The sequence below is a fragment of the Dasypus novemcinctus genome, chromosome 24, assembly GCF_030445035.2.
Source record: "Dasypus novemcinctus isolate mDasNov1 chromosome 24, mDasNov1.1.hap2, whole genome shotgun sequence".
Taxonomy (NCBI): domain Eukaryota; kingdom Metazoa; phylum Chordata; class Mammalia; order Cingulata; family Dasypodidae; genus Dasypus; species Dasypus novemcinctus.
Window position 1 is genome coordinate 41,810,930 of NC_080696.1, and position 27,421 is coordinate 41,838,350.

Here is a 27,421-nt window from a genome sequence, read left to right on the forward strand (position 1 = left end):
GAGCTGAAATTTGAAACCACAACTAAGATGTTAGACTCCCAAATCCCAGCCATTACTCACTGCCGCTAATGACTCTCAGGACAGGGAAGAGCTAAATGTTCTGTTTTCTTAACGTTTTACTATGGAAAATATCGAAGAAATCAAAAGGAGAAAGAATAATAGAGTGGCCCAGCTTTAGCTCGGTCCTGAGATGGGTGGGGGCTCAGAGAGGGCGTTGGGGGGCTCAGGGACATAAGGAGGCCCAGGGGTCTCAGGCTGCACACGCGGACCCTGGCTCCGCTCCTGGCTGCCACTGGGGCTGCCGCCCCGCCCGTGGTGCGGGAACTGCCGCCCCTCTAGCCGCGCTCTGGTGCTTTCCTCATTTCCCATTCCGCGGGCTCGCGTTTCCTAGGCGGCTCCTTTATAGGGCCTGGGTTCCCTTCCAAGGCCTGAGGCTTTGGCTGCCCTGGAGGACAAAGACATGGCCAGGTGGGCTGCCCTGGTGGTGCTGGCTGCGGTGGGCACAGCGGTGGCCATGGCTGCCAATCCCGGCGTCGTGGCCAGGATCACCCAGGACGGCTTTGACTACGGTAATTGAACGTCTTCCCTCCCTCCTCTCCCTCCCCTGAGGTGCACTTACTGAGCCTCCACTGTGTGCCAGACCTTTAAATCCAGTAAAATGGGCCCTTGCGTCCCCATTTTACACATGATGAAACCAAGGCAGGAGTTCCCCAGGGCCACAGGGCTCGCGAGTGGCAGAGCTGGGACTGGAGAGCCGGCCTGGAGGGCTCCAAGTCCACGGCTTGGGCTCCTAACTGTCCTCGTGGTTGCCTCCCTTCCTCTACCTGACCTCCCCGCTGGGGCTTCTGGACTCTCCTCTTCCTGTCAAACTGGTTCTCAGCCCTGCCCTTTGCCTCTGGACCCTTGCCTCAGTCTTTAGAGTAAGCAGAGCTCAGGCTGGCCAGGTGGGATGGGTCTGGGGAGGGTCCTTCTTAGTGGACCCCCAGAGGGCTCTCCAGGCCGCTGTCCTGGCCCCGTCAGAGGACAGAGGGGCATGAAACAGCCCCGCCCCCATTCCTACCCTGCTCTGACCTGTGCCTGGCGCCAGGCGCTGCACTGGGAGTTTTCGCGGGTGATTTCATTCAATCCTCATTGCAGCCCTGGCTGGGGCATACTCTTATTATCGACAGTTGCAGATGAGCCAATTGAGGCTTGGCGAGGGGGCATGGGAAGTGGGTAGCTGGGCTGAATTCTGGTCTTGTCTGTTGACCCAGTGGAGATATGGCAGGGGGCTCTGCAGGCCCCCACTGACTCATGTACTTGGAGGAAATCATGGCAGAACTCAAGGAGAACTTGTACCCCACCCCTCAATTCCTACCCTGGCCAAGTGGCACATCTCTCAGTGCCAGGGGTGCAGACCTCAGGCCCCTCATTATCTAGCGGAAGGAGCCTGCCCCTTCTCTGAACCCAGAGCTGGGGTGGCCCTGGAGGCTTGGTGGCAGGAGACTTGGGCTGGGGCTTTAAATCCACAAGTCCTCATGCCCTGCCACAGCAGCCTCAGATTCCCCTTCCACCCATGTCCCGTGTGGCCATCAGAGTGAGTTTTCTGAAGTGCAGCAAATCCGCTCTTGCCTTTCCCATGCTTATATCTTCGATGGCTCCCTAGTGCCCTCAGAAGATATCCTCACCCCTTGGCATGGCATTCACAGACCCTTCAAAGCCTGACCCATGCTGCCTTTCAGACCCTGACCACCCCACACTTCCTTTCCCCTCTGGGAGGTGACCACATCTGTGTTACTTACTTTTGAACCCCCAGCAGGCTTACGCCAAGGCATGTGTTCTGGGATCAGAAGGTCTGGGTTCAAATCCTGCATCTACCACCCATCAGATGTGGAGCCCTGGGCAGGGCTCCTTACCTCTCTGCATCTTCGCTTCTTCATCTGTGAAATAGGGGCAGTAAGGGGACCTACCTCCTAGGATTATTAAAAATCAGTAACTTAATGCATGTACAGAGGAAACTGGCACAGAGTAAGAGCGTGAAAAATGTTTACTACTTCTACTACTGTTGCTATTATTTACTTAACAGGCTCTTGGGAAACACCAGGCTCAGGCCACGAAGGCTCAGGCACCTTCCACACCCCAGTTCTACCTTCCTCCGAGCAGCCCTTGCCCAGATCTCTCCCTTGTTCTTCTTTGTACTTCTCACTCACCCTCCTTTGCAGCTGAAGCAAATCCAATAGCCCCAAGCCATGGAAAGAGCACTGGACTGGGAGTCAGTTAACCTGACTCCAGAGTGCCAGTCTGGAAGAGCAGGACGGACATGGCATGGGAGTCAGCTGGCCCGGGTTCAAGTTCCGCTCCCTCGTCTCACTGCTGACTCCTCTCCAGGTCACCTGTCTGCCTGTCCGTTGGTCCTCTGATGCTGTTAGCTGTACAATAGCGGAGGGTGGAATTCCTGGCATTGGGGCATTCATTTTTTTCATCATCCAACAAATGTTAATTAGGTGCCTTCTAAGTACAGGGCACTAGGATAGATGTAGGGGACACCTCCGTAAATAAAACCGACATTGCTGCTGAGGTTACATTTAGTTGGGGAGAGAGACGTTAATCAAAGGGTCACATGGATATGTTGTCCCTGGGCTCCAAAGAGGTCCACAGAGTCGTGAGGATGATAACAGGGGGTTGCTCTCACTGCTGGGTCAGGGAATGCTCACTGAGCAAATGATGCTCAAGCTGACTAGAAGCCGACCAGGGGAAGACGGGAGGAAAGGAAGGTCTAGGCATGTGCAAAGGTCCTGGGGAAAGAGGGACTAAAAGCCAGAGGGAGAAAGATACCTGTGAGGGCATAGCACGTTGCTGGGCATGGCATGGGTGTTTAATAAATACTTGTAAGGTACTTGACTGGGCTGGGGGTGATATCTTAGACCAGGGTTGACAAACTACAGCCCACAGACCAAATCTGGCTATTGTATGGCCTGTGGGCTAAGACTGGTTTTTTCATTTTTAAACGGTTGAAAAAAAAATCTAAAGAAGAATGATATTTCATGACGTGTGAAAAATCACATGAAATTCAAATTTCAGTCCCCATAAATAAAGTTTTATCGGAGCACAGTCCAGTTTATTCACTTACGTGTTGTTGTTTTTTTTGGTAACAATGGCAGAGTTGAGGAGTTGTGACAGAGACAGTATGATCCACAAAGCGGAAAATACTATCTTGTTTGCCCCTGTTTTAGACCTCTCCAACCCCTCCTCAAGGGTGGGCCCCTCGGTGCTTCTCCTGTGGACAAGGCCTGGACAGGGCCTGGAGCCTGCCTGCCCTGCTCCCCCCCTTCCGGACTCTCTGGCTGTGCTCTGACGAACCCCTGCTCTCTGTCCCCAGCCCGCCAACAGGGAGTGATTGCGCTGCAGAAGGAGATGGAGAAGATCAAGATCCCCGATTTCTCTGGAAAATTTAAGATGAAGCCTTTCGGGAAAGGGCGTTATCACTTCCACAGGTAAGGCGTGCCAGGGCTCAGTCCTCGTGTGCGGAAACCGTCGTCTTCCGGGGCCATCGGGCCCTAGAACTGCAGAGCCACACAGTCCTAAACTCCCAAAGGGAATGTTTGCACGACCCCAAGGGGATACACTGCCCAAGGAAGCCACAAAAGCTGTCTTCCAGGCACTCGGCATAACTCCCCAGGTACATGTCATGAACCCCAAAACTCTTTGCCAGCCCATTTGTCAGTTATGATTTGGGTTTCAAGAACAAAAAAAAAAAACAAACATTATTGTCCCCATTTTACAAATGAGGAAATTGAGGCTCAGGGCGATTAAGTCAGCTGCCAGCACACAATGGTAAGTGGAGGAGCAGGATTCAAACGCGGATTTGTTCACCTTCAAAGCCCTACGTCCTCTTCCCATGCCCACAGAGTTCCCAAGGCCACTGTCTTGCGTTCTGGGACCGCCTGGGAAGGATGGGGTGAAGGATCAGGGCAGGAGGGGGAGGTGAGTCTGAATTAACCAAATCCTCATGTGGGCACCCCCAGGCTGACTGGCATTTTCTCCTTTGCAGCATTGTTATTCGTGAATTCCAGCTGCCCAGTTCCCAGATAAAACTGCTACCCAATGTGGGCCTTCAACTCTCCATCAGCAATGCCAATGTCAAGATCAGTGGAAGATGGAAGGCACGAAAGGGTTTCATGTGGGTTTCCCTGCTCAGAGTTTTTGGGTAGAAGGGTGATATTTGACAGAGTTTAGTGTCAGATTCCCAAGGATGCCCAAATTTTGCCTCGCCCATCACCCTAGTCCTCAAAGAGCTCCCGAGGGAGTTTTTTCACATAAGCAGCTTCAACCAAACAACCCTTGGTTAATAGCTGAGCGTTGAACTCCTAAATGCAGGGCCCTGGCAAGGCAGAGATGGAGCATGTGGCTTAGGAGGGAGACTAAGTAGCATCTCTGATTTTTATTTTATTTCTCCCCTCTTGCCTCTTGTTGTCTGCTCTCTGTGTCCATTTGCTGTGTGTTCTTCTATGTCTGCTTGCAGTCTTGTCATGTGGCACTGGGAAACTGTGTCATTTTTTTTGTTGCATCATCTTGCTGCATCAGCTCTCCGTGTGTGCAGCACCACTCTTGGGCGGGCTGCGCTTTTTGCGCATGGGGCAGCTCTCCTTGCGGGGCGCACTCCTTGTGTGTGGGGCACCCCTAAGTGGGGGACACCTCTGCATGGCACAGCATTCCTTGCACATGGCAGCACTTTGCATGGGCCAGCTTACCACACAGGCCAGGAGGCCTTGGGTGTCAAACACTGGACCTTCTATATGGTAGGCGGACACTCTATTAGTTGAACCAGAACTGCTTCCTCACCTCTGATTTATAAGTTAGCTATTGCCATGTAATAAACCATCCCAAATTCAGTGGCTTAAAACAATCATGTAGTTTCCCTTACATGTCTTTGGGTTGGCTGATGTTCAGCTGGGGTAGCCCTGCCCCACGTGGCTCTGTCCTCCTCCTTGGACCAGGGGGCCAGCCAGGACATGTTGTTCTGTTGGTGATGGCAGAGGTGCAAAAGGGGCAAGAGAAACATGCAGGTCCTCCTGAGGCTCAGAGTGGCCCACAAGTCACTTCTACCCACATGCCCGTGGCCAAGGCAAGTCATGTGGCCAGACCCAAAGTCAAGGGCAGAGCAATGGTGGGCCTTGGTGAGGGTAAGATGCAGGGATGGGTGAAAAGGTGGAGCAAATCCTCCCAAATTCAACTCATAACCTAGGTATTGGGCTCTCACCACATAACCCTGCCAGCTGGGAATAAGGGCCCAGACTGGCCAGTCATGTCAGCTCCTCTCTTTCATGGGGACTCTAGGGAAGGAAGGAGAAGTGGGTGTCATGACCTCAGAAAGGGACACAAACCTGTCCTCCCTTACAAGGACTGGATCTGTCCACTCCCCACAGGACAAATTGCTTCATTCTTCACTCAGGCTCTTTTGCATCTAATATTCCACTTATTGAGAAAAAGACGTACTGTTTCATCACATTATACACAAGCTGACAGATTGCATTCATGTCCGCTGTCGTACCCAAATCGCACGTCATCCCTCAGTTACCAATCCCGTTTAACTAATGAAGTCATGGGCCCCTAATCACTCACCTGTTTAGCGGCACAGCAGAGACTGACACTCAGGTGCAGCATCTGGGTGAGGAGCCTGAAGCTCAGAGAGCCTAAGGAATGTGCCCACAGCTCCACAGCAATAGGTAGTCAAGGCGCTGGTTAAGAGCTGGGTTCTGCCAGGTGAGCAAGGGTTCAAACATCGGGTTGGAACCCTAGCTCTACCACTCAGCTGCTGGGTGACCTTGGACAAGCTGCCTCCCCTCTCTGAGCTTCCCCTCTTCGCCCCAAGCGGGGGTAATGGCAGAACCTACCTCCCAGCATTGGTGTGACGCGTGAATGGGGAATAAAGGGCTCACTCCAAGTCATTTCTCTTTGTTCCCTTCAGCAAAACCAGCGGCAAGTTCGACCTGAACGTGGATGGCATCTTCATTTCCACTGACCTGAAGCTGGGCAGTGACGACTCGGGCCGCGTCACCGTCGCCTACTCCAGCTGCAGCAACCGCATCGACCATGTCCGTTTCCACGTCTCAGGCAGCTTTCTGGGGTATGATCTCCTGGGGGTGGAGTGGGGGGACCTCAAACAGAACTGTCCTCGGAAAGCACGTCTGGAGCGCCGCCTCCACGCTGGAACTAGTTCAGAGGCTTTGGGCGAGGAGGAGGGGCAGGGGTCCACAGGCGAGGCGGACACTGTCCCTGCCGCAGGGGTAACTTGCTCCTTCAACCTTCAGCAGACTTCAATGAGCGCTTACTATAACACGACCCTGGCTCTGTGCTAAGCATGTTATATGCACTAAGCTATCAAATCCTCACTACAAATCATAGGCCTTCAACAAGTATCTATTGTGCAAAGTGCTCAGGAAGCAGTAGCAAGCAATAAAAAACGAGTAATAGTGAACCTTGATTGGATGCTTGCTACGTGCCAAGCACTGTTTAAGCATGTACAGGTTCTCCTTCAATACATGCAATGACTCTATGAGGTTGGGCTATTATTATCCCACATTCAGGGGAGGAAACTGAGGCACAGAAAGGAAAAAAATAACTCAAGTTCCCAAAACTAGTGAATGTTGGGGAGGGATTTGAACCCAGCACTATCTGACCCCAGACTCTTAGCCACACAGATCCTGTTTCCTTGAAGCTTTCAGCCCAGTGGGGAAGACAGACATTAACCAAATTATCATGATTAATGGGTAATTACAAAAGGAGATAAGAAATAAGAAGGGGTATGAGGTGCCGCAAGAACACAGAGCAGCCATCTGACCCAGTCTGGGAGCTAGCCATCCTTCCTGGAGGAAATGACCTTTGAATTGAGATGAAAAGAATAAGTTGGCATTACCTAGGTAGGTGCTGGGGACAGCGAGGGTTTCAGGCAGAGGGGACAGAATGTGCAAAGGCCCTGTAGTGGCAGGAAGCACAAGACACAAGAGACTGACAGGCCAGTGTGGCTGGAGAGCAGTGAGAAGGCACGGGCCCGACCTTGCAGCTATCGAGGCGCTGGCCCCGTAAATAGGTCACTGCCACGTACGTGAGAAGTGCCTAATGGGGTGTGCAGAGTTGGAGCCCAGGGACGATTGTGCCTAGTTCTATTTGGAGACGGGAGAAGGCGTCCCAGATGTGGGACCACCTGGGAAGCCTCATACATGTCCTGGCGTGTCAATCTCCAGGTGGCTGATCCGGATTTTCCGCAGAAAAATCGAGTCTGCACTCCGAAACACCATGACCAACAAGGTAGGTCGGGCGTGGGGGCTCCGCGAAGGCCGAACGGGGGGAGGACCTCAGGGTCCGCACACCCGCTGCGTCACTGGTCACTCTGTTCTCACCCCAGAGCCCCTGGGCAGCACGAACCGTGCATATTTTACTGAGGATTCCGCCAAGAGAACGAGATGGGGCCACATCACACACGCCATGGCAAACTTTCCTCCATCTACTTTAACAACCTCTGCTCTGCCCCTCACTCTTCCTTCCTACAGAGAAACTACCATTCTCCCCCCACCAGCCCTCTCCTCCCACCATTCCCTCTCCCTCCCCCCCCCCACCTCCTGCCCAGAAAACATGCCATTGATTAAGTCTAAGGCCTGGACTTTGGCCAAACCCCAGTTGTAACCCGTTCCTTGCGTCTGGAACTAGTACGGGAGACTGGCACCAGCTAGCGTTCCCCAGCCCTGCTACCCCTCAGAGGTGTGCCCTGAACCCCTCAAACCAGCTCCTTCAGCCGAGCCGGGCCACTAAGGGGCTGGGTTTCCATGAACAAATCCTCAGCTTCCAGAAATCACCGGCGCCCGTCTCGCGGGGCAGACAGCTGAGGGCAGTGTCCCGGGGCTTTCTCCAGAGGACAGCGGGTAGCCGCTGAAGGGTGTAGGCAAGGCGGTGACAGGGCCGGATCTGCGCTTTAGAGCCACTTCCCTGGCTGCGGTGAGAAGGACTTGGAGAGGCCGAGAGTGGAGGCAGGAGAGGCAGGAGAGGCAGGGGAGCATGGGGGAGGCTGGCGCAGTCTTCCAGGCGGGAGAGGCTGGTTCCTGGTCAGGGGCACTGACAGCGCAGGGAGGGAGACGTCAATCAAATGAGAGAACCTACCAGAAAACGCTCTGCCGAAAGTTTTTAAAAAATCAGTGCATGGTTGTCCAGCTGCATAACATCCGACTTGAGAATGGGGCTTGGGGGTCAGACCCTCTGGGTGCCAGGGTGTCCATGAGGCCAGCAGGGGCTGGAGGTGGGGAGGAGAGCGCTGGGAGCCCACCCTGGGTCTGAGGCAAGGAAGAGCCCCGTCTCCCTGGGGGAGTAGGTTGAGGGGCGGCCACGCTCCCAGCGGTGGCTTCCTGGTTTTGGAGCCCCCCGTCGGCCCTGATGGGTACCTGGTGGGCAGCCCAGGTGTCCAGCCCTGTCCCAGCTGCCAGACATGCCGCCCCTCCCAGCCCGGGGCCTCTTGGAGAAAAGGCGTGGGCCCCTCAGGGAATAATGTTCTCAGTCCTCTGGGACCCCCGACGTGGTAGAAACACACCCCAGGGAAACCACCTTTTCTGCCTCCCTCCCTCTCACTTGCTTCTTTTCTCTCCCGCCCCTGGTAAAACGACTTGACCGACAGTGAGGAGGGAAGGCAGAGGGTGACCTCAGGCAGCTGGAGGGGCCATCCCGGGGGAGGAATAGGAACGGGGGGCGTTTGGCTGGGCACGTGTGGCTCTGGGGCCTGCGGGCCCTCCAGGGGCTGGTGTAGGGGCGGGTGGGACCGGGCGGGAGCTCCGGGCTGCAAGCCAACACCCTGCATCGGCCACCAAGCAGGACCAGCCGCGGTGCCCTGGCTTGGGTTTGGCCAAGCAAGGATTTGGGTGCAAGAAGTTTAGGTGGGGGCGGGGGGAGCCCAGGCAGCCGGGTGAGGGACGGGGCAGTAGGCGGGGCAAGGGGCATTACTGAGCCGGTTACCGTGACGGGCACCCCGAGCTCAGGCCTGCTGCGGATTCTCGGGGGAGCTGTGTGCACACTCCCCAGGATTGTCCCGAGGGGGTGAGGAAGGGGGGCTTTACCCACTGACTCTTACCCCTCCTGGGTCGAGGACTGCTCCTGGAGTCGTGACCCCATGGGGCATCTCAAGCATGGCCCAGGGGTTAGGGGAAGCCCCCGGCTGAGAGAAGCAGGAGTGGAGGCAGAGGCCCTGGGTGGTGGGTGGGCGTGGGGGGGGTGGGCGGCAGCGTGTGCTCTGGGGCTGTGGGTTTTCATGGCCTGGCTCAGGGAGAGGGCAGGGGGAGCAAGGAGCAGGAAGCAGCGAGGAGAGCCCCGGGGAGCTTGACGCTTACGTGGAGGGAAGAGGAGCGCACAAAAATCTGGGGAAAGAGTGATGGAGGGCTGGGAGGGTGTTTGGGCACAGAGCTCTAGAAGGAGGGTTTCCTAAAAGGAGGGAGCCGCAGGCCTTGCCAGGTGCTGTCCAGCGGGCAAGAAAGGTAGGGACTGCCCAGCCCCATCGGCTTCACGAGGCAGAGGTCGTTTGTGCCGTGGGGAGAGGAAGGCGGGGGGCTGAGGAAGGCCGTGGTTTTGATCCTATGTTCCAGCTCCCTGTTGCTCCCAAACAGCCCCAAATTTAGTGTCACAAAACACCCAGCATTGCTTGATCCCAGATGCTGCGGCTCAGGAAACCAGGCACGGTGGGATGGCTGAGCTCCTCTCTCCTCCATGAGGCCTGGGGCCTCACTGGGCAGGCCCAGAAGCTCGGGGAATCTGGAGGGTTCCTGTCCCACGCCTCTGCGGCCTGGGCTGGGACGACCTGAAGGCTGTGCTCAGCTGGGGCCATCGGCCAGAGCAACTCCTCTTGGCCCGTCCAGGTGTCTTGGGCTTCCTACAGCAGAATAGCTGAGGTCAGAGAGAGCAACCGGAGAGCGGATGTGTCAAGAGGCCGAGGAGGCAGCTGCACTGCCTTTTGTGTCCCGGCCTCTGAAGTGACACCGGGGCACCGCCGCCACCTTCCCTTGGTTAAAGGCAGCACACAAGTCCTGCCCAGGTTCAAGGGGAGAGCTCTTAGACTCCACTTCTTGTTGCGGGAGTGTCAAGGTCACATTACAGAAGTGTGAGCGGAACCTAACGCGCCACTTTCCATTTTACAGAGGAGGACGTGGAGGGCTAGAGAAATGCGGGACCGTCCTCAGTGGCAGAGTCGGCCTGGGACCCAGATCTTGTTCCCCCAAGAGTCACGTGGGATGGGGGCCAGGGAGGGCTTCTCCGGCCATTCACTGCTGACGTGAGGGTGCCCACCCAGACTTGAGCGAAAAGCCTGCCCCCTGCCCTGGAGCAGCACAGATGGGGGCAGGCCAGCCCCTGGACATCTCCTGTTTCTTGTTGTGTTTTTTAACACCATCTCATTCCACAAAAGACCTAGGACAGTAAAAGCAAACAAAAAAACCACATTATAAAGTAGAAAACAGAAACACCTGTCAGGGAAGTTCCACGCCAGACAGGAAACACAGTGCAGATCTGTAGATCATGCAGTCAGGTATAATAACTATTTTCCAAAGGCATGTTCAGCTTTGAACTTCCTGGTGGCCAAAGAAAAAAGGAAAATTTGATTAGCTACATGATTGTCAAGGAGACATTCGAGGAAAGCAAAGCACGTCCTGCCTTTACTCCAGAAGGACATTCTCTGCTATGGCGAGCCTTCACTGACAAATTCTTTCATTCTTCCCAGATATGCACCACAGTGTCCGATGCTGTGTCCTCCAAGCTACAACCTTATGTCCAGACTCTGCCAGGTGAGGGCTGGGAGGGCATCAGGGAGGCCCAGGATAGGAGAGGGAGGAGTGGGGAAGGCAGGGAGGGTGTCATGGAGCAGAGAGGTTTACCAGACAGGCCTGGACCTGGGTGGGGAGGGATAGAGAAGATTATTCTCAAATGGCAGCTGGGATTGGATCCCTACTGAGCCAGGTTCTTGTGGCTGGCCCAGAATCGAGATGGAAAAGCAGTCGGCAGAGCCAAAGGGCTCAGATTCCCAGCTCTGTGCAGCCAGAGCTGCGCAGCTGGCCTGAGATCTGACGCTGTCACTTCTCCTCCCTGAGTCTCAGTCTTCTGACCCTTAAAATGGGGGCAATACTCTCTGCCTTGTTCGGCTGGGAGCAGCCGCTGCAGCCAGGGAGGATGCCCTCTGGCCGGGTGCTCGTGTTGTGCCAAGCGCTCAGTGGCATTGTCTCTTTCCAGTCTCCCAACACCCCAGTGAGGTTGGCATGCACATGGGGAAACTGAGGCTCAGAGAAGAGCTGTGACTTGCTCAAAGTCACAAAGTCAGTGAGATGCAGCAGGAGGATGCAAATCCAGGTGTTCTTATTACAGCGTCCGTGCCCCAAACTGCTCCCTGGGCTGCCACCCCACAGAGCCTGGCAGGGCAGGCACCTTGTCGTGGGATGCTTTTCCTTCTCCAGGTGCTGCCCCAGCCCCTGCAGGGGTAGGGCCCAGCTGGGACTTGTTGAAGGCAATTGCAGTGTCCGAGTTTGTTCTTACCAGACAGGAAAAAGATTTTCATTTGAGTCTTAGCTCCATCGCCCACCTGCTCTACCATCCTGGACAACTTGCCATTTCTGAGCCTCGGTTTCTTCCCCCTGCGACATGGGAAGGAAGGCTAAAGGAGGAGCTGATATTTAGTTCATTCTCATTGACCTGAGCCAGCCTGGGCTCTGCCGAGATTCTTACCACTGCTTACAGCTAGCCCTCCTGGCTTTGTGCCCCTACTGTGATCGGGGCATTTGGCATACCCCCATTTAATCTGTGAGGTCACATTCTACAAACAACAGAGAGGCTCAGAGAAGCCAAGGCACTAGCCCACGGTCACACAGCTGGTGAGGAACTGAGTTTTGCCCAAGCCCAAGTTTGTTCCCTTTAGATACTCACCGTGGGGCTATTAGAAGGAAGGAACGGGATGAAGTCTGTGAACGTGGGGTGTGGGTTCATTTTCCTTTGAAGGGAGCTCCTGCAGGAGGAGGTGGGGATGGAAGTGGCACGGCAGTTCGTGATCTAACTTTGGGGGGTGCTGACCCCGTGCTCCGGCGCCCAGGAACACTGCCTTGGGGAGCCAATCCAGCGTCCACCTCCTTCCTCTCTAGTGACAGCCAAGATAGATGCCGTGGCTGAGATCGACTACTCGCTGGTGGCCCCCCTGGTAGCCACAGCCGACAGCCTGGACGGGAAGCTGAAGGTGAGGCTGTCACTGTGAATCGCCTACCCTCAAGTCACTGTCCCAGACCCTCCTGAGGGTCCCCAGCACACTCAGAAACCCGTCTCCCCGCCTCCTCTTTGCCCCCCCCCCCAGTCTCTCCCTCCCCTCCCTGCTCCAGGCACATGCGCCTCCCTGCCATTCTTTTTTCCTTGCGCGCATCAGCACTGCGCATGGGCCAGCTCCACACGGGTCAAGGAGGCCCGGGGTTTGAACCGTGGACCTCCCATGTGGTAGACGGACGCCCTAACCACTGGGCCAAGTCCGCCGCCATCCCTGCCATTCTCAACGGTGCAGTGCTTGCTCCTGCTCCAGGGCGTTGGTTCTTCCCTCTGCTTGGTCCCCGCCCCCCCTCAGGAAGGGAGGGAGGGAGGGAGGGAGGAAGGGAGGAAGGAAGGAAGGAAGGAAGGAAGGAAGGAAGGAAGGAAGGAAGGAAGGAAGGAAGGAAGGAAGGAAGGAAGGAAGGAAGGAAGGAAAGGGTGGGGATAGGGAGGAAGGGAGGAAGGGAAGAAGGAATTATTACCCAAATCTCACAACCCAGAGATGACTACCATCAACACACATTTAGATTCCTCCAATCCTTGTCTGTGCCGAGTCTAAGAAAATATCCACACACACGCTCACATAAAGACACGGATGCAAATACACACATACACATACATCTATGCACGGAGTCGCATTACACCTACTGTTCTACAACTTTTTAAAAACGTGCAAGTGTAACGTGAGGACCTTCCTTGCTGGGGAGACTTCCTGCGGCAGGCCTCCCGCGGCTGTGGCCGGAGGACAGCGCCCCCTCCTGGGAGGCTGAGGCTCTTTCCAGTCTATCCCCAAACAGCACAGGCTGCGTCCACACCCCTGCAGCTGTATCTCGGCCCATCCTTGAGTATTTCCTAAAAGTGAAATTGCTGGGCCCAGTGGCATACTGAAGGGAAAAAAAAGCCATCTAAGAGATAGAACAAAGTAAAATATTAAAATATTAGTACATCATAATCATCCCTAGTGAAATGGGAAGGTCCGTTCACCTGACCCCAGGGCCAGCCCAGAGGTCCCCACTGTCCGCGGTGAGAGTGGCAGCCCCGCCGCTCCCAGGCTGTAAGCATTCCCATAAGTAAATGTGTATTCCCCAGCGCTGGGTGAACTGTCACCAAAAACCAGAGAGTATCAGGTTAAAACACACACTCTCAAAATGGTTCACCTCTTTCTTTTAAAATTTTGCTAATTGTAGATTTTTTTTAAAGGAATCTCATTATTCTTCTGATGGGTGTATTAGTCAGGGTTCTCTAGGGAAACAGAATCAATAAGAGATATCTGTCAATAGTACGCGATTCTGTTAGAGTCTCTCACGCAGTTGTGGGGATGCGTAAGTCCAGGTTCCGCAGGCAGGCTGCAACCAGGGGCTGCAGTGAAGGTTCTTGACGAGTTCTGGGAGATGTTGGCCCTCCAAAGACGAGCTGGGAAATTCTCACTCAATGCTGGAATCACATCCCCTATTAAGGCATTCAACTGATTGGGTTGAGCGTCACTCATTGCTGACGGCACGCTCCCTGATTGATGTAATTGTAATCAGCTATCTATGATTTCCCACTGCAGTAAAGTCAATGGTGACTAAAGTCCATAAATGCCCTTGTATTACAGTTAGCCCAGTGCTTGCTTGACCAAGCAACTGGGCACAATCACCTGGCCGAGCTGACACAATAGCCCAACCATCACAGTCCACCCCTTGTCAACTTGGCAACCACACACATTACCTTAAACCATACTTAGTCTCTAAGTAAAAACAGTAACAGACATGCATATATATATATTTCTGCCTAACAATGTTCAACTCTCCTGCGTACAACCAGAAATGCATTAATTCCATACAGAATAGAGTGCAAGTTCTTGGGTGATACTCAAATAGTATGACATGAAACAGATACAGCTTCGTATATGATAAGGGAAAAGTTTGGGGAAGAAGACAAAGAAATTCGTTTTGTGTACATATACAATCATCATCATAACGGAACAAGGAAGATGCATGACCATTACAGTCTTTGTTGCTGTAACTGGTCACGTGGTCGAAGTTCATATTTATTACTACCTTCTTCCACTGCCCATTCCACGTTCCCTTTACCCCAGCAAGCACTTCAGGCTGGCCGTGGTTCTGCCTGGTGGAGTGACCCAAATTTTCATTCCTGAAGATTCTGGGCCATTGTTAGTCCTGCTTGGCCTGGGTTGTTGCAATTTTCCATTGACTTTAATCATAGGACATGGCAGTACCAGGAGATGCCCTAGAGGATCTCCTGTATTCCAGGCAAAGTCTTCTTTACCCCCATGATGTAGATGCAGTCCTATTTCCCCTTGACAGTCAGGATCAGTCACCCCAGCCAGTACAGTAATTCCTTTCCTTGACTGTTGATTCAGAGGTAAGAAGAGCCCAAAGTGGGCAGGTGGCAGTTTTAACGTCCAATTCAATGGAATCATTGTTGTGTTCCCTGGTGACAGCACTCCTCCTTTTGGGAGTAAAACCTGTAGACCAGCAGAGTTTGAGGTTGCAGGGACAGGAAGCAAAAATTTTCCTAGTGGGTCACTAGGGGTAATAGTGACCACTAATTCCTGGAGCCATGGATCCTGGTTATGGGAGAAACAGCACCATAGAGTGGGCACTGATTTAGAGCATACACAGCCTCCTGGAGAGCACTGCCCCACTGCATAAGGTATTGCCACCTAGTTGGCCCCGTAATTGAGTCTTCAAAAGGTCATTCCACCTAACCATCACAATGGGTTTCTGTGCTTATTAGCAAGGTTGATGCTGAAACAGTGGAGTGCTTAAGGGCATGCTCGCTGGGCCCTGGATGCCAGGGTTCAATTCCTGGCTCTGCCACTTGCCAGCTGTGTGACCTTGAGCAAGTCACTTAACCTCTCTGTGCCTCAGTGTCCTCTCCTGTAAAAATGAGCGTAATTACACCTCCCATCAGGGTTGGCATGCAAGCACTTAGAAACTCACAGGTAGGAGGCATTTGATGCACAAGTGCTATTGTTGGTCTCTGCGTTTTCTTCTGTGAATGGGGTGGGTGTCCTGAGCCCCGGTTTCCCCTGAGATGGAGTCATCAGGTGTTATTCCTGAAGATTCTCGGGTTCACTCTGTGGCCTCTCCACCCCAGGGGGAGTTTTTCAGTCGGGCCGGCCGCACCCCGCCTCCCTTTGCCCCGCCAGCGCTGGCCCTTCCCAACCAGCACGACCGCATGGTGTACCTGGGCATCTCCGACTACTTCTTCAACACTGCTGGCCTCGTGTACCACGCGGCCGGAGCCCTGAGGCTGACCCTCACGGACGAAATGGTAAGGCCGGGCTGGGTGTGGGCGTGGGGCGAGCCCCGTACTCAGCCAGACCTGAGTTTGAATATTCGCCTCACCAGTTATTCAAACTCTCTGTGCCTCAGTTTCCTTGTCTATAAAACACCAATAACAGTACCTTTCTCAAAAGGGTGTCATGAGACCTAAATGAGCGATTAAAGGATGAGAGGCATTCAGCACCGTGCTTAGCATGTAGGAAGCACTCAATGACCAATCAGACTAACAGGCAGCACTGCCCGAGACCTGCCATGAACTGGGCTCTGTAATCCAGTCCGAGCATCATATCACCATGATCATCATCCTCATTGTATCTATCACACATTCATGGTGGAGGCCCACTCTAGCCTCAGTATACCCATCTGTAAAGTGAAGAAATGGCCATCCTTTCCAGAATAGAGGTACAAGCCGATGACAAAGTGGTCACCCACCTTGTGGGGCTCCCCCTACACTGCTCATGTAAGCGCTGTCAGATTCCCCATCCCTGCAGGGGAACCACCCTGAGCACCCACATGCCCCCTGTGGAGCTAGACCAGGGGAGAGCAGGCTGTTTACTCAGAGCAAGGGAGTCAGCCACCATCACCTGCATTGGGGAGAAACTCAAAGGCAGACAAGGGAGCGGGAGAGCTTTCTAGTGGAAAAAAGGAAAGCTCCGTATGTGCTCTGGAGCTTGCTGGTGTGGGGAAGCTGGGGGGGGGTGGGGACTGTTGCTAACTAGATGCTGAGCCTACTGGGTGATTTGTTCGGGGAGCATATTTGGCCTTCTTAGGGGCAAAATTAATAGGGCAGCTGGCGGTCAACCAAGTCTTGACCGTTCCCAGTGGCTTGCTGCCGAGGGCGAGGTCTGCCTCCTGGGCTGCTTGTTGTCATACACGGTCTGGCCGTTGTCTGTCTGTATATTCAGTCTCTCACTCCCCAAACAGAATTTGCCCCCTCTCCCATAATCCCCCAAGATCCTTTTCTCTTCTCTTGCTAAAGATTCCAAAGACATCCAAATTCCGACTGACAACTAACTTCCTTGGAACCCTCCTACCCCAGGTAAGTAAAAGTCCTGGACCCTTTCGTCGGCTCTGGACGTGGCCTGCGGGTGTGGGGGGGAGGGTGTGCTCCACTGAGTGGCCCGGTGGGCTCTCTCCTCCTCAAATCCAGAGGCAAACGGCATGAACATGGAAGAGGCTTCCTGCAGCGCCCCCCCCCCCGGTGGAGGCCAGGAGTGAGGGTAGATACTGGGGCTCATCACTCAGCACGTGTTTATCGAGTGCTGGGGTTGAGCACACACCAAACAGACTAGTGCCTGCCCTCCTGGGGCTCACAGTCCAGTGGAGAGAGGAAACTAGGATTCAGGTACACCAAACAAGAGAAGGACAGCCACAGAGGGCGATACGTGGGTCAGCTGGTTAAGGAGGTCACTTTAGATGAGGCGGTTGAATTAGTCAGCCAAAGGGGCACTGGTGCAAAATACCAGAATTCTGTTGGCTTTTATAAAGGGTATTTATTTGGGGTAGAAGCTTACAGTTACCAGGCCATAAAGCATAAGTGACTTCACTCTCCAAGGTCTGTTGTCACATGTTGGAGCAAGATGGCTGCAAATGTCTCCCAGGGTTCAGGCTTCCAGGGTTCCTCTCTTCCCAGGTCCTGCTTCTTTCTGGGCATAGATCCTCTAGTTTCTCCACAAGGTCAGCCTTCCTCTTCCTCTCAAGGCTCTGTGGTCCCAGCTTCTTCCAGTATCAGCTGTTGGCTGGGATAAGTCTCATCTCTCTCCTGGGGCTCGTTTCTCTCCGGGCTCAGCTGCTCTGCTCTCTCCTGTGTGCTTACTTCCTGGGCTCCCACTCAAAACTCCATTCTCCCTTCTCTGCGGTGCGTTTCTCTGTGAGTCCCTGCCCACCAAGGGGGCTGGGACTCAACGTCCTTCTGACGTAGCCCGATCAAAGCCCTAATCATAATTTAATCACACCAAGAGGAACGGACTAGTTTGCAAACATAATCCAACACAGATTTTTGGAACTCATAAACAATATCAAAACTGCCACAGGCATCAAAGAAGGCTCTCTGGAGGTGGCAACTCCAGAAATTTCTCTACTGGAGGTACTTTGGTGGGGAGGGAGGTGGTGGTAGATGCAGCAGCCTTGAAGCTGCATTTGCGAAACCATCACATCATTTTTCCCGAGACCGTGGGTTTGCCTGGGGGGGGTTTGGGAGCAGAGAGGGGGGTGGCTAAGTCTCTCCTCAGCTCCCCCTTGAAGCCACCCTTGCTCTGCGAAGGTGGCATCTGAGCTGAGACCTGAAGGAGGAGAAGGAGACAACCTTGGGAAGAATGGGGGGTGGGGAGTGCGCAGGCATTCAAGGAGAGGGACAAGAGAGGGTAAAAGGTCTTAGATTGGACCAGAAGAGAGCTTGCCATGTTGGAGAAGCGGAGAGGAGTCCTGGGTGGCTGGAGGGGGTGGGCATGGGGGAGAGACAGGTGGGTGAGGTTGGCCAGGCGCCACGTGCCGGATTTATTCTAAGCCACGGGAAGCCATTGGAGGGTATATGCAGGGGCAGGACATGATAAGAGGTAGAAACACTTTAATGGAAACTACCCCTTTGGTTGGTCCCCCCCGGGGGCTGCAGGTATCCCGGATGTTCCCTAACATGAAGGTGCAGCTCCTCTTCGCAGTCTCCGCCCCGCCACGCCTCAGCGTGAGCCCCGCTGGCCTTGCGCTCATGCCTGCCCTGGAGGCCCGGGCCTTCGCTGTCCTCCCCAACTCCTCCCTGGCCCTCCTCTTCCAGCTTGGCTTGGTAAGCTGTCCCCGGGTGCGGGCAACGGGGAGCCCTGGATAGCGCAGAGAGCACTGTCCTTGGAGTCAAGGGCCCAGGTGCAAATCCTGCCCACATTCATTCCCGGACTGTCTAACTCCAAAACCTGAGACCTGAGCCACTGTACTCAACTGCTTCTGGCTCCTCCGGCTTTGAGTCGTTCATTTGTGTATTTATTTATACATTCAATTATTCATTTGTCCAAGTTCGTATTCATTCAATTATTCATTCTGTCAGTTCACTTGAAATATGTTGCGGCGTTTCCAATTCATTTACTCATATCTCTGCTCATTCAATTATGCTTTTGTGTATTTGCTCATCCATTTGTTTATTCATTTGTGCAAGTCTTTGTTCATTCCTCCGTTTGTATATTTGCTTATTCATTCATTCAATTATTCATTCAAGTATTGACTTGAAATATCCTGCCCCCTTTCTGGGTCATGGATACATTCATCTGTTCAATTTGTTTATATTTTTGTTCGATCATTCATTTGTATATTTGTTTATTCCTTCATTCATCCCTGCATTCCTTTGCTCATTCCTTCATTTGCGTATTTGTTCCATCTTTCATTTATTCAAGTTGCATTCCACGTTGACTTGTGCATGCATTCACCTGACCATTTCATCCCTCCACAAACACTTGGCAGTGACCACCATGGCCACGAGGGGTTCAGCCGGCCCCTGTCCCCTACTCGAGGCACCTTCTGTCTGGGGCACTTACACGCTGCAGACAAAGTGGGTCCCGGGCGGCTGCCTGACTCACCCAGAGCCGTGCAGTGAGCAGAAAGCAGGCGGGAACCTTGGTTTTCTGTCTCAAGAAGTATTTGCTGAGTGAATAAGTGAATGAATGTTTGTGAGAAGAGGGCTGGCCCAATGCCAGCCCCGTGGTCCCTGCACCTGGAGGTGGCCCAGGAACTCTGAAATGAGGGAGGAAGCCGTACTTGGCTAACAGCCTGGTGCTCCCCGGCCGTGTGTGCCGGGGCCTGACCAGCGGGTGGGCGGCCCCGCCGGGCCTCTGTGAAGCAGGCCTTGCGGAGCCCTGGGCTCTTGGGCCGGGACCTCAGCTCTGGGCCGTTGCTTTGCAGAGCACCAACGTTTCCGTGGAGGTGGGCGCCAGGTCCGACAGGCTGGTGGGAAAGCTCGCGCTGGGCAGGTCAGTGGGCCCGTGGGGCGGGTGGAGGGGGCGGCCATCTGCTCTCGGTGCCGGGCGACAGCAGAGGCTATTGCTTTCTTGTCCACTTTCCACGTTTAAGCCTCAAACAATGCGAGACAGGCACACGTACCCCCATTTTGCCGAGAGGGATGATACCGATGCTCAGAGATAAACTGACTTGCCCGAGGTTACCGAAAAGTCAGTGACCTACAGTTTCGATTCACCTGACAGGGTCCCAGTTTTCACCCTGAACATTCTGTGTCCCGGGAAGTCTCCGTCCGGGGCAGACTCACACGGCCGGGCAGTGCCCAGGGACGATTCCACTCCTCACGGAACAGCAGGGCCCCAGCAGCCCCACGTCCCTGCCTTCCGTGGCACTTGCAAACCCCCTTCAACTTCTTCCCACCCCTTCCTTCATCGATCCGCCCCTGCCAGAAGACTGGGGAGTCAAGCTCCTGTGGGCTAGGAGCGTGGGCTCTGACGTGAGGCTGTGCGTTTGAAGCCCAGCTCACCTCGGCAAGCACCAAAACTCTCCAGACTTCAGTTCCCCTGGCTACAAAATAAGCCCAAGAATAGGTCTTTGCCAACAGCTTCACTGCGAGGATTAAAAAAGGTGCTACTCTGCGGGTCGTGCTTAGGACACTTCCAGGGGTGCAATAAGTGCTCAATTAGCAAGAGGGAGAAAGAGAGATGCACAGAAAAGGAGAAATACAATAGCGGGAGGAGAGACAGAGAAAAAGACAGAGGGACACAGAAGGAGGGAGACGAGAAGGGAGGAGAGATGGAGAGACACAGAAAGAGACAGAAAGAGAGGAAAACAGAGAGACCAACAGATGGAGAGAAGAGGAAAGAGGAAGGCGGAGAGAGACAGAGAGGAGACACAGAGACACGTGGGCAGGGAGAGCGCGAGCAGACGTGGGGGCCCCGACCCTTAGCCCTGGCATCTGCCTTGAACCAGGCTGGCTTGCTGAAACTCGGTCCTGACACGCATGCCTGCCCAGGGCCCCTCCTCCCGGCTGCGAGCTCTCCTTTCTAACCCTGAGCTCAGCCCCAGAGGTTTACACGCTGCTCATCTCTCCTGGCATAATTTTGACAAGCGTTACAGCTTCAGAAACACGTGGATTTAATTTTCCCTGGAACCGCCGTGGACCTTTCCCGTAGGGGAGCTGGGGAGGGTGCAGCTACGTGTTGGCCCAGCGTGGACTTTTGAGGAAAAATCAGGGTATGGGGGTGATAAAAACCCCTAAGGCGGGGATTCTGGGGCTCCCGACTTCTGGGGAACAAGAGCAAGTTTTCAAGCTTTGTGGAGCGTTGGAGACAACTAGGATTTGGCATCAGAGAGACCTGGGCTCGAAGTCCTGCTTTGGTGACTGTTAGCCGTGTGGCCTTGAGCAGATTGCGGGACCTGTCAGCATCCTCGTCTGTAAAATGGACCCTTGTCTCTTGAAGTGTTGCAGGAATTCAATGGGACAAAGCACCTGGAACAGTGAATGATGGGAGTTCAATAAACAGCTGTATATTTCTCCCCTTTTCTGAGATCTCTGTTAAAATGCTATGAAGTCCGTAAGGGGAGCATAGTTTATTGGCCCATGTAACTGAAAAGTCCAAGGGTTTCAGGCAAGGGTGGATTCAGGTGCCCAAATGATATCATTAGGAATCTCTGTCCATCTCTTGACTCTGCTCTCCTGTGTTGGCTTCATTTCATGGCAGGCTGCCACCAAATAGTGGCAAAAATGGTCACCAGCAACTCCCTAATTTTGGTGAGGAATAGAGAACACCTCATTCTCAATAATTCCAGCATAAGTCCTGAGACCAACTCTCATTGGGCCAGCACAGTCCGTCCTCGGAGGAGTCACTGTGTCAGGGCTTGGGGGGACAGAATCTGCCCTTTGGCCAGATCGGGGCCATATGCCCCAGAGCACGGTGTGGGGTCAGCAACACTCAAACAATGTGGGGAATGGGCAACTTCCCCAAAGGGACGATCAGGGAGCTGTGACCAGAGGAGGAAGAAATGGCTGTTGGGTGGGAGAACCAGCTGGCATCCACCAGACCAGGCCTCTTCTCCCCAGCAACTGAGGTCTCACGAGAGTCAGGAAAATGGGGGTCTCCATCTCCTCCCCCTCCCGCAGGCTGTCCCTGGAGCTGCAGCACTCCAACGTTGGCCGCTTCTCGGTGAGTCTGAGGCCCTTGGTGGCGCCTTGTTTCTCCTGGCGGGGGTGGGAGTGAGGGTCACTCCAGGCTCAGGGCAGCATTTTAGGAGCCACCTGTCATTTGCATATAATCTGCTAATGAAGTAACTGTGGGAGGAGCTTTGGGGGTAGAGAGATCTGAGCTGGGATGTCCCCCTGCATCCCTTACTGTGGGGCTGCTTCCGCTCTCTCAACTTCACTCGCCCCGAGAGTGAGGCATAATCTGAGGTAGTGTGGTGAGGTTTACGTGAGATTAGATGTCCACAATCCAGCACAGAAAATCGGCATTACAAATGTTGGTTGAATGAACATGTGGATTATTTCATGGAGCACCTACTACGTGCCAGGCCCTGCTCCAGGAGCTGGGGAGCAGCTGGTGAACATGACAGGGGAGCAACTTCTTCTCAGAGCCTTATAGTGTGGTGGGGAGACAGACAAGAAAGAAAAGACAATCGCTTCAGTCGTGATCAATGCTAGGAGAAACAAAACAAGGGTGGAGAGCAAGGGATGGGAGGGCTAGGGTTCATGGTGAGATCAGAAGCAGGAGCAAGAAAGATGGGTGGACCGGGGATATATTTTGGAGGCAGAACTTGGAGAGAGATTTGATGCATGTGACCCCTAGATTTTTGGCTTGAGCAGCTGGGTAAGTGGGGACGGAGTTGGAGAAGGGACATATGGGACGGAGGGGAGCAGGTATCGCCCCAACCCAAGAAGAGAATCACTGGCCGTCAGTAAGCAGGCTGCTCCCGGCTGCCCTCCCTCGGGGCAGTGACAGCGAGTGGCCCTTGCAAGCTGCAGTTGCATGACCTCAGCGCCAGCCATTCGGGGCAGCCCCTCATGACTTTACAAGCCACTGGCCCTGGGTTCTGTCCATGGCGTCTTAGTGCAAGTGGCCTGAATCTCCTGTTGTGCTGGCGGTTCCACACCGGGGTCCACGCCCTGGAGAACAATTCCTTAGATCTCTGAGATGCGCCCCAAGTTCCCCACCAAGCAAGTGCCTTGTAAGCCACCCAGCCCAGAAATCAGACCAGCTGTATCAATCAGGGTTTTCTAGGGAAGCAGAACCGGCAGGAAATATCTGTAAATAGTATGAGATTTTATAAAATCGCCTCGTGCGACTGTGGGGATGCATGGGTCCAAATTCTGCAGGGCGGGCTGCAAGCCAGAAACTTGGAGGAAGGTTTTCGATGAATTCTCCAGGAAGTTCTCTCTTCTGTCTGCTGAAGTCATCACTTCCTTTAAAGCCTCCAACTAACTGAATGAGGCGTATCTCATTGTTGAAGGCAATCTCTTCAGTTAATTGTAGATGTAATCAACCATAGATGCAATCAACTTACTGACGATTTAAGTTCATGAAATGTCCTCACAGTAACCATCAGGCCAGTGCTTGTTTGGCCAAGAAAATGGACACCATCACCTGGTCAAGCTAACACATGAGCCTAACCGTCACACCATCCCCGTGTCCCTCCAAATCTGATGAAAATCCAACCAGTCATTTCCACCTGATGAGATTACAAACAAACAGAAGGATGGAAAACAACCTCATTTTATTTTCATGGGTTTACTGATGATAATGTTCTCACAGTGGCTTGACTAAATCAGTAACTAACTTCTGCTTCTGCAGAAAATAAAATTTTAAGCTCCCAGGATTCATGGTAAGAAAGAAGCCACATCTGATGAGCCCAAGGAAGAGTAGCCTGGGGAAAGAAACTCAATTGTTCCAGAAACAAAAATGTACATATTTACAAGTTGTAAATGTCAGCACTGCAGGCAATTATCTTGAGGGTTTTGCATGATTATTGAAATTTTTTTTATTATTGCCAAAGCAAAATACATGCGATAGAATAATCAGAACCTACAGATCTGCAGAACAAAGAAAATTAAAACCATTCATATTTTCATTACTTAGTTGGTATTTTGGAGTATATCCTTCCTAAGCTTTGGCTATGCAGATTTAATTTTTAAAAAAAGAAGGAATTATGTGGTTTCTGTAGCTTGCTTTTCCTTACTCAAAAATGTGTCATGAATATCTGTGGATACTTATATTTCTACAATACCATTCTTAAGAGTTGCATAGTATTTCTTACTATCAAAGGGCCATCATTTTTCCCAAGTGATTACCCTATTGTTGGAAACGGTGGCTTTTAATTTTTTGTTTTGTTTCAATGTATAGCTTTGGTGAGCATCCTTGCATTTAAAAATTTCCCCACAACCCTAGACCATTTTCCTTAGACTAAAGACTAATGTGCTGGCCCACATTTTTAAGGCTCTTGATGAACAGCGACGGACACGTTTTTTACACCAAGGTTTTTCATGTTTAAATACTGCCTGATGGCCTTCTTTAACCTCTGCCTCGCACCTTACAGTTTAGAACACGCTTAGCGTCTGGAATCCGCAGAGCAGAAGGGGCCATTTCTGTGACCTTGCTCAGGCTGCAGTTTCCCCAGTGTCATCACTCTCCGGGGTGCTCCAGCTGTGTGGGGGAGGGCTGCTGAGACCCCGGGGGGGGGGCGGGGGGGGGGCTGGTCCTGCGTACCCGGGCCTGGTCCTAGCCGCCTTCTGCTCTCCAGGTTGAACTTGTGCAGGCGCTCATGAACTGTTTCGTGCCCACACTTGTACTCCCCATGGTTAACGGTAAGGAGCTCGGTCCTGGGGGCAGCGGGGGGGGGGGATGGATGAGGAGACTGTCCTCGAGGCACCCATACCTGGTTCCAGCTGTGGGGGCGAGGGGGATGGGCCCCTCAAATGACCCTCAAATGGGAATGGGAAGAGGGAACTTGCATTCCTACTATGCGCCCATCTGTTTTTTCATCTATTCCTTACAACAGCCCCATGAGATGGGGAAATATTATCTCCACTTTTGATGGGAGGAAATGACGCTCAGAGAGGTTAAGTGACTTCCTCCGGGTCACAGAGCAGGTGAGAGGTAGAGCTTGGGTTTGATGCAGACTCTAAAGCCAGGACCTGCTGTCTTTTTTCACCTCTGGGAGAAGGGCCAGGGAATCTCCTGCTGATCTTGGCTAAGAGCGTGGGAATCCCAGGCTGGTAAAAGCTCCAGGCAGACCTGCCTCCAGCCTCTGCAGGGTCAAGGGCAAGAGTACAGAGGTCCACACAACGTGTGATGAGGACCCTTAGAAATGATAAATTAGGCCAAAACACCGCAGAGAATATGATCGCGCTTCCGGACTTGACGGATGCAGCTCCCCGTGACCAGGGAGCCCAGGCTCGGGCTGGGAACTCCTGGTCTCTCCCCTGTTCCGTGCACTATGTGGTAGGAAGGCAGCCAGCCGCCTGACCCCTGCCCCTCGCTGGGCGTCCAAAGGTTGAGAGGGTTCCTGCACACCCGGGTGGGTACCGGTAAGCACAGGTCTGAGCTCCGTCCACACCCCTGCAAGCAGCCGCCCCCCCGGCCACCCCTTGGCCATGGGGAAGAGCTCCTCACTGGCCCTGGATGTGGGCAGGGGTGGCCTGGTCCCAGGTAACCAGAGCGGGCTGGAGAGGAGGGTGGGGTGCAGGCTCCAGGCGGCCCTTCTTTGGGCACCTGCGCCCACGCCTTCGGGCGCCGGGCGGGCGGCTCTGGGGGCGCTGCTCACCCGGGCTCTCCGCCCCGCTCCCCTGCTCTCTCTCCCCTGGTCCTCACTGCCGGCCTCCACCTCCATCGCAGAGAGGCTGCAAGAAGGCTTCCCCCTCCCGCTGCTCGCCCACCTCCAGCCCTACAACTTGGTGTTTCAGCCTCACCAGGTGAGTCCCAAAAGGTTCTTTTCTACCACACCTCCCATCACAACAGCGGCCCCCCACCGAGACGCTTCCTTCATGCCAAGCCCTGTATCAGCCACCCTGGGACGGAGGTGCTGGTAGTGAAAGCTGAAGGATCTGGGCCAGAGCCACACAGGTCTAAATAAAATGCCCGGCTCCCTGCGTCTAACCGTCGGCTGCACGGTTCCCACGCCACGCTAGGTAAAGACGAAACTCATTTGGTGCGCAAGGAGCCCCTCGGGAGGGTGGATGCACTTAAATTTGGCAGGTCTAGACGGCATGCTGTGTGCATCCTGTACCGCTCGGGACGCGGGGTGTAAGCTGGTCCGTGTGTGACAGGTGTAGTCACCCAGCCGCCCTCCGAGGGGACATGACGCTCCGCCCCTCCCCTCGGGTGCTTTTTTCTCTAAGGTGGAAGCCGCCCCTCCTGCTGGTTTTCCACCCTTAGCGTTCGGTCCTCCTTGCGGATCCCGCTGCCCCTTCCGAGCTGGGGTTCTGCAGGCGTCCTCCCTGGGCCCCTTCTCGCCCCCCTTCCCCCATGCTGGCTTTCCCTGGTCACTCTCATCAACTCCCTCTGTGCCCCCCAGCGTCCCAGCCACCCCCAGCCTCCTTTCTCCGTCTCAACGCCTGCCTTGTGCACTTGCTGATTTCCTCTGGGTCTCCCCCATGAGGCCCCTGGAGCCCAGCACGTCCCAGCTAAGCTGACATCTTTGCCAGGAAACCATCACCCCGTCGTGCTCCTCACCGGGGTCCATGACTTCCCTGAGACTCCTGTGTCCCCCACAGGAGCCCCCCCACACCACCCAGATTCCTTGCTCTCCCTTCCCCATGGACCAGCCAACCAGGTCCCAATTCTTTAGACCAGGATGTGCGTGGGGCCAAGAGATGGTACAAAAATAGCTGGGAGAGCAGGAGAAACCCATCCTCTATATTTCCCAAGTTTTACCAAGTTCTTCCTTGGAAGAAAAAAAAAAAAAGACCCCTCGGCACAGTTTAATTTTTTAATTTCTGAAAAATCTGAGTGAAGGGCAGAGAGAAGTGGTTTTGTAGCCTTGATTGGAAGAAGGGCTCCCCCGAGCTGCCAGGAGGCAGGGATGACAGATGAAGGCCTGCGAGACAGCGGGGGGTGATGGGGGGCGTCTGAGAGGGAAGCAGCTGCCAGGGAAGCTGCTGACAGAATCACGGGGGTGGGCAGCCACTGGCGTGCGGGCCCCAGGGGCGAGACCCTCCGTGCCCACTCCCTCCTGCCCTCCTGTCGGCAGACAGGCCGCCCTCTACTCTCTCCTTCCCAAGAGGCAGGCTCCCAAGGTGTCCTTTCTAATAACCCAGCACCCCCACGTGTACAAACAAGGGGTGCATCTCCAGCTGATGACGTGTTCCCCTCTCCCCCTAGAACTTCCTGCTGCTCGGAGCAGATGTTCGCTACGGCTGAAGGCGCCGGGGACGCTGGGTCCGCCAGCTGCGTGGGGGCGGAGGGCTGCCAGCGTCTGTCCCCGAGAGGCCACAGGCTGCCTTTCTCCAGTTTTTTCTCTCTAGATCTTTACCAAGAAACCCTCTCAAATTTCTCCGAACTCAGATTCTGGAATGATCTAAACATGAGAACTTTGTTCTTTGGAAACCTTTGTGGTATTTTAAGGATTATGAGTTTCTTTCAAGAGGCTACGGCTACACAAACATTTAATCTGAGAATGGCATTTCGGTTGTAACTACGGTATTTCCTTTTGTGCGTCACAAAAAAACAACTGTTTTTCACGGGGAGCTCTGTGTGCCAGTGTTGTTTCCTGCTTGCATCATTCAGTCATTGGCTGTGACCAGTACGGGATGCAGTGCCAGTGTACAGCACAGAGACAGTCACCTCTTTTTCTCTCTCTAATTAGTTTCTTGAGCCCTCACATGCCTACATTAGCAGAAAGTCCCCTTGCTACTTTTTTTTTAAGATTTATTTTCCCCC

General features: G+C 53.8%; 1 protein-coding gene across 1 annotated transcript; it reads left to right on the top strand.

The window, feature by feature from the left end:
• The first annotated feature begins 400 nt into the window (after positions 1–400).
• Positions 401–27,228, top strand: BPI (bactericidal permeability increasing protein). Its single transcript, XM_058287071.2, has 15 exons — positions 401–569; positions 3,359–3,473; positions 4,031–4,159; positions 5,948–6,106; positions 7,224–7,287; positions 10,727–10,790; positions 12,132–12,223; positions 15,388–15,564; positions 16,555–16,614; positions 18,187–18,354; positions 19,458–19,525; positions 21,655–21,697; positions 24,285–24,348; positions 25,379–25,455; positions 26,864–27,228. Exons 1-15 carry the CDS (start codon positions 461–463, stop codon positions 26,900–26,902), a joined length of 1,428 nt encoding a protein of 475 aa, XP_058143054.1. The 5' UTR covers positions 401–460; the 3' UTR covers positions 26,903–27,228.
• The last annotated feature ends 193 nt before the right edge of the window (positions 27,229–27,421 follow it).

What these genes read in the sequence shown, in the direction of transcription:
- BPI (XM_058287071.2), top strand. Translation starts at nt 461, where the DNA reads ATGGCCAGGTGGGCTGCCCTGGTGGTGCTGGCTGCGGTGGGCACAGCG. An exon ending in GGGCGTTATCACTTCCACAG is followed by an intron (nt 3,474 to 4,030) that starts GTAAGGCGTGCC and finishes TCTCCTTTGCAG; the next exon opens with CATTGTTATTCGTGAATTCC. An exon ending in AAGGCACGAAAGGGTTTCAT is followed by an intron (nt 4,160 to 5,947) that starts GTGGGTTTCCCT and finishes TGTTCCCTTCAG; the next exon opens with CAAAACCAGCGGCAAGTTCG.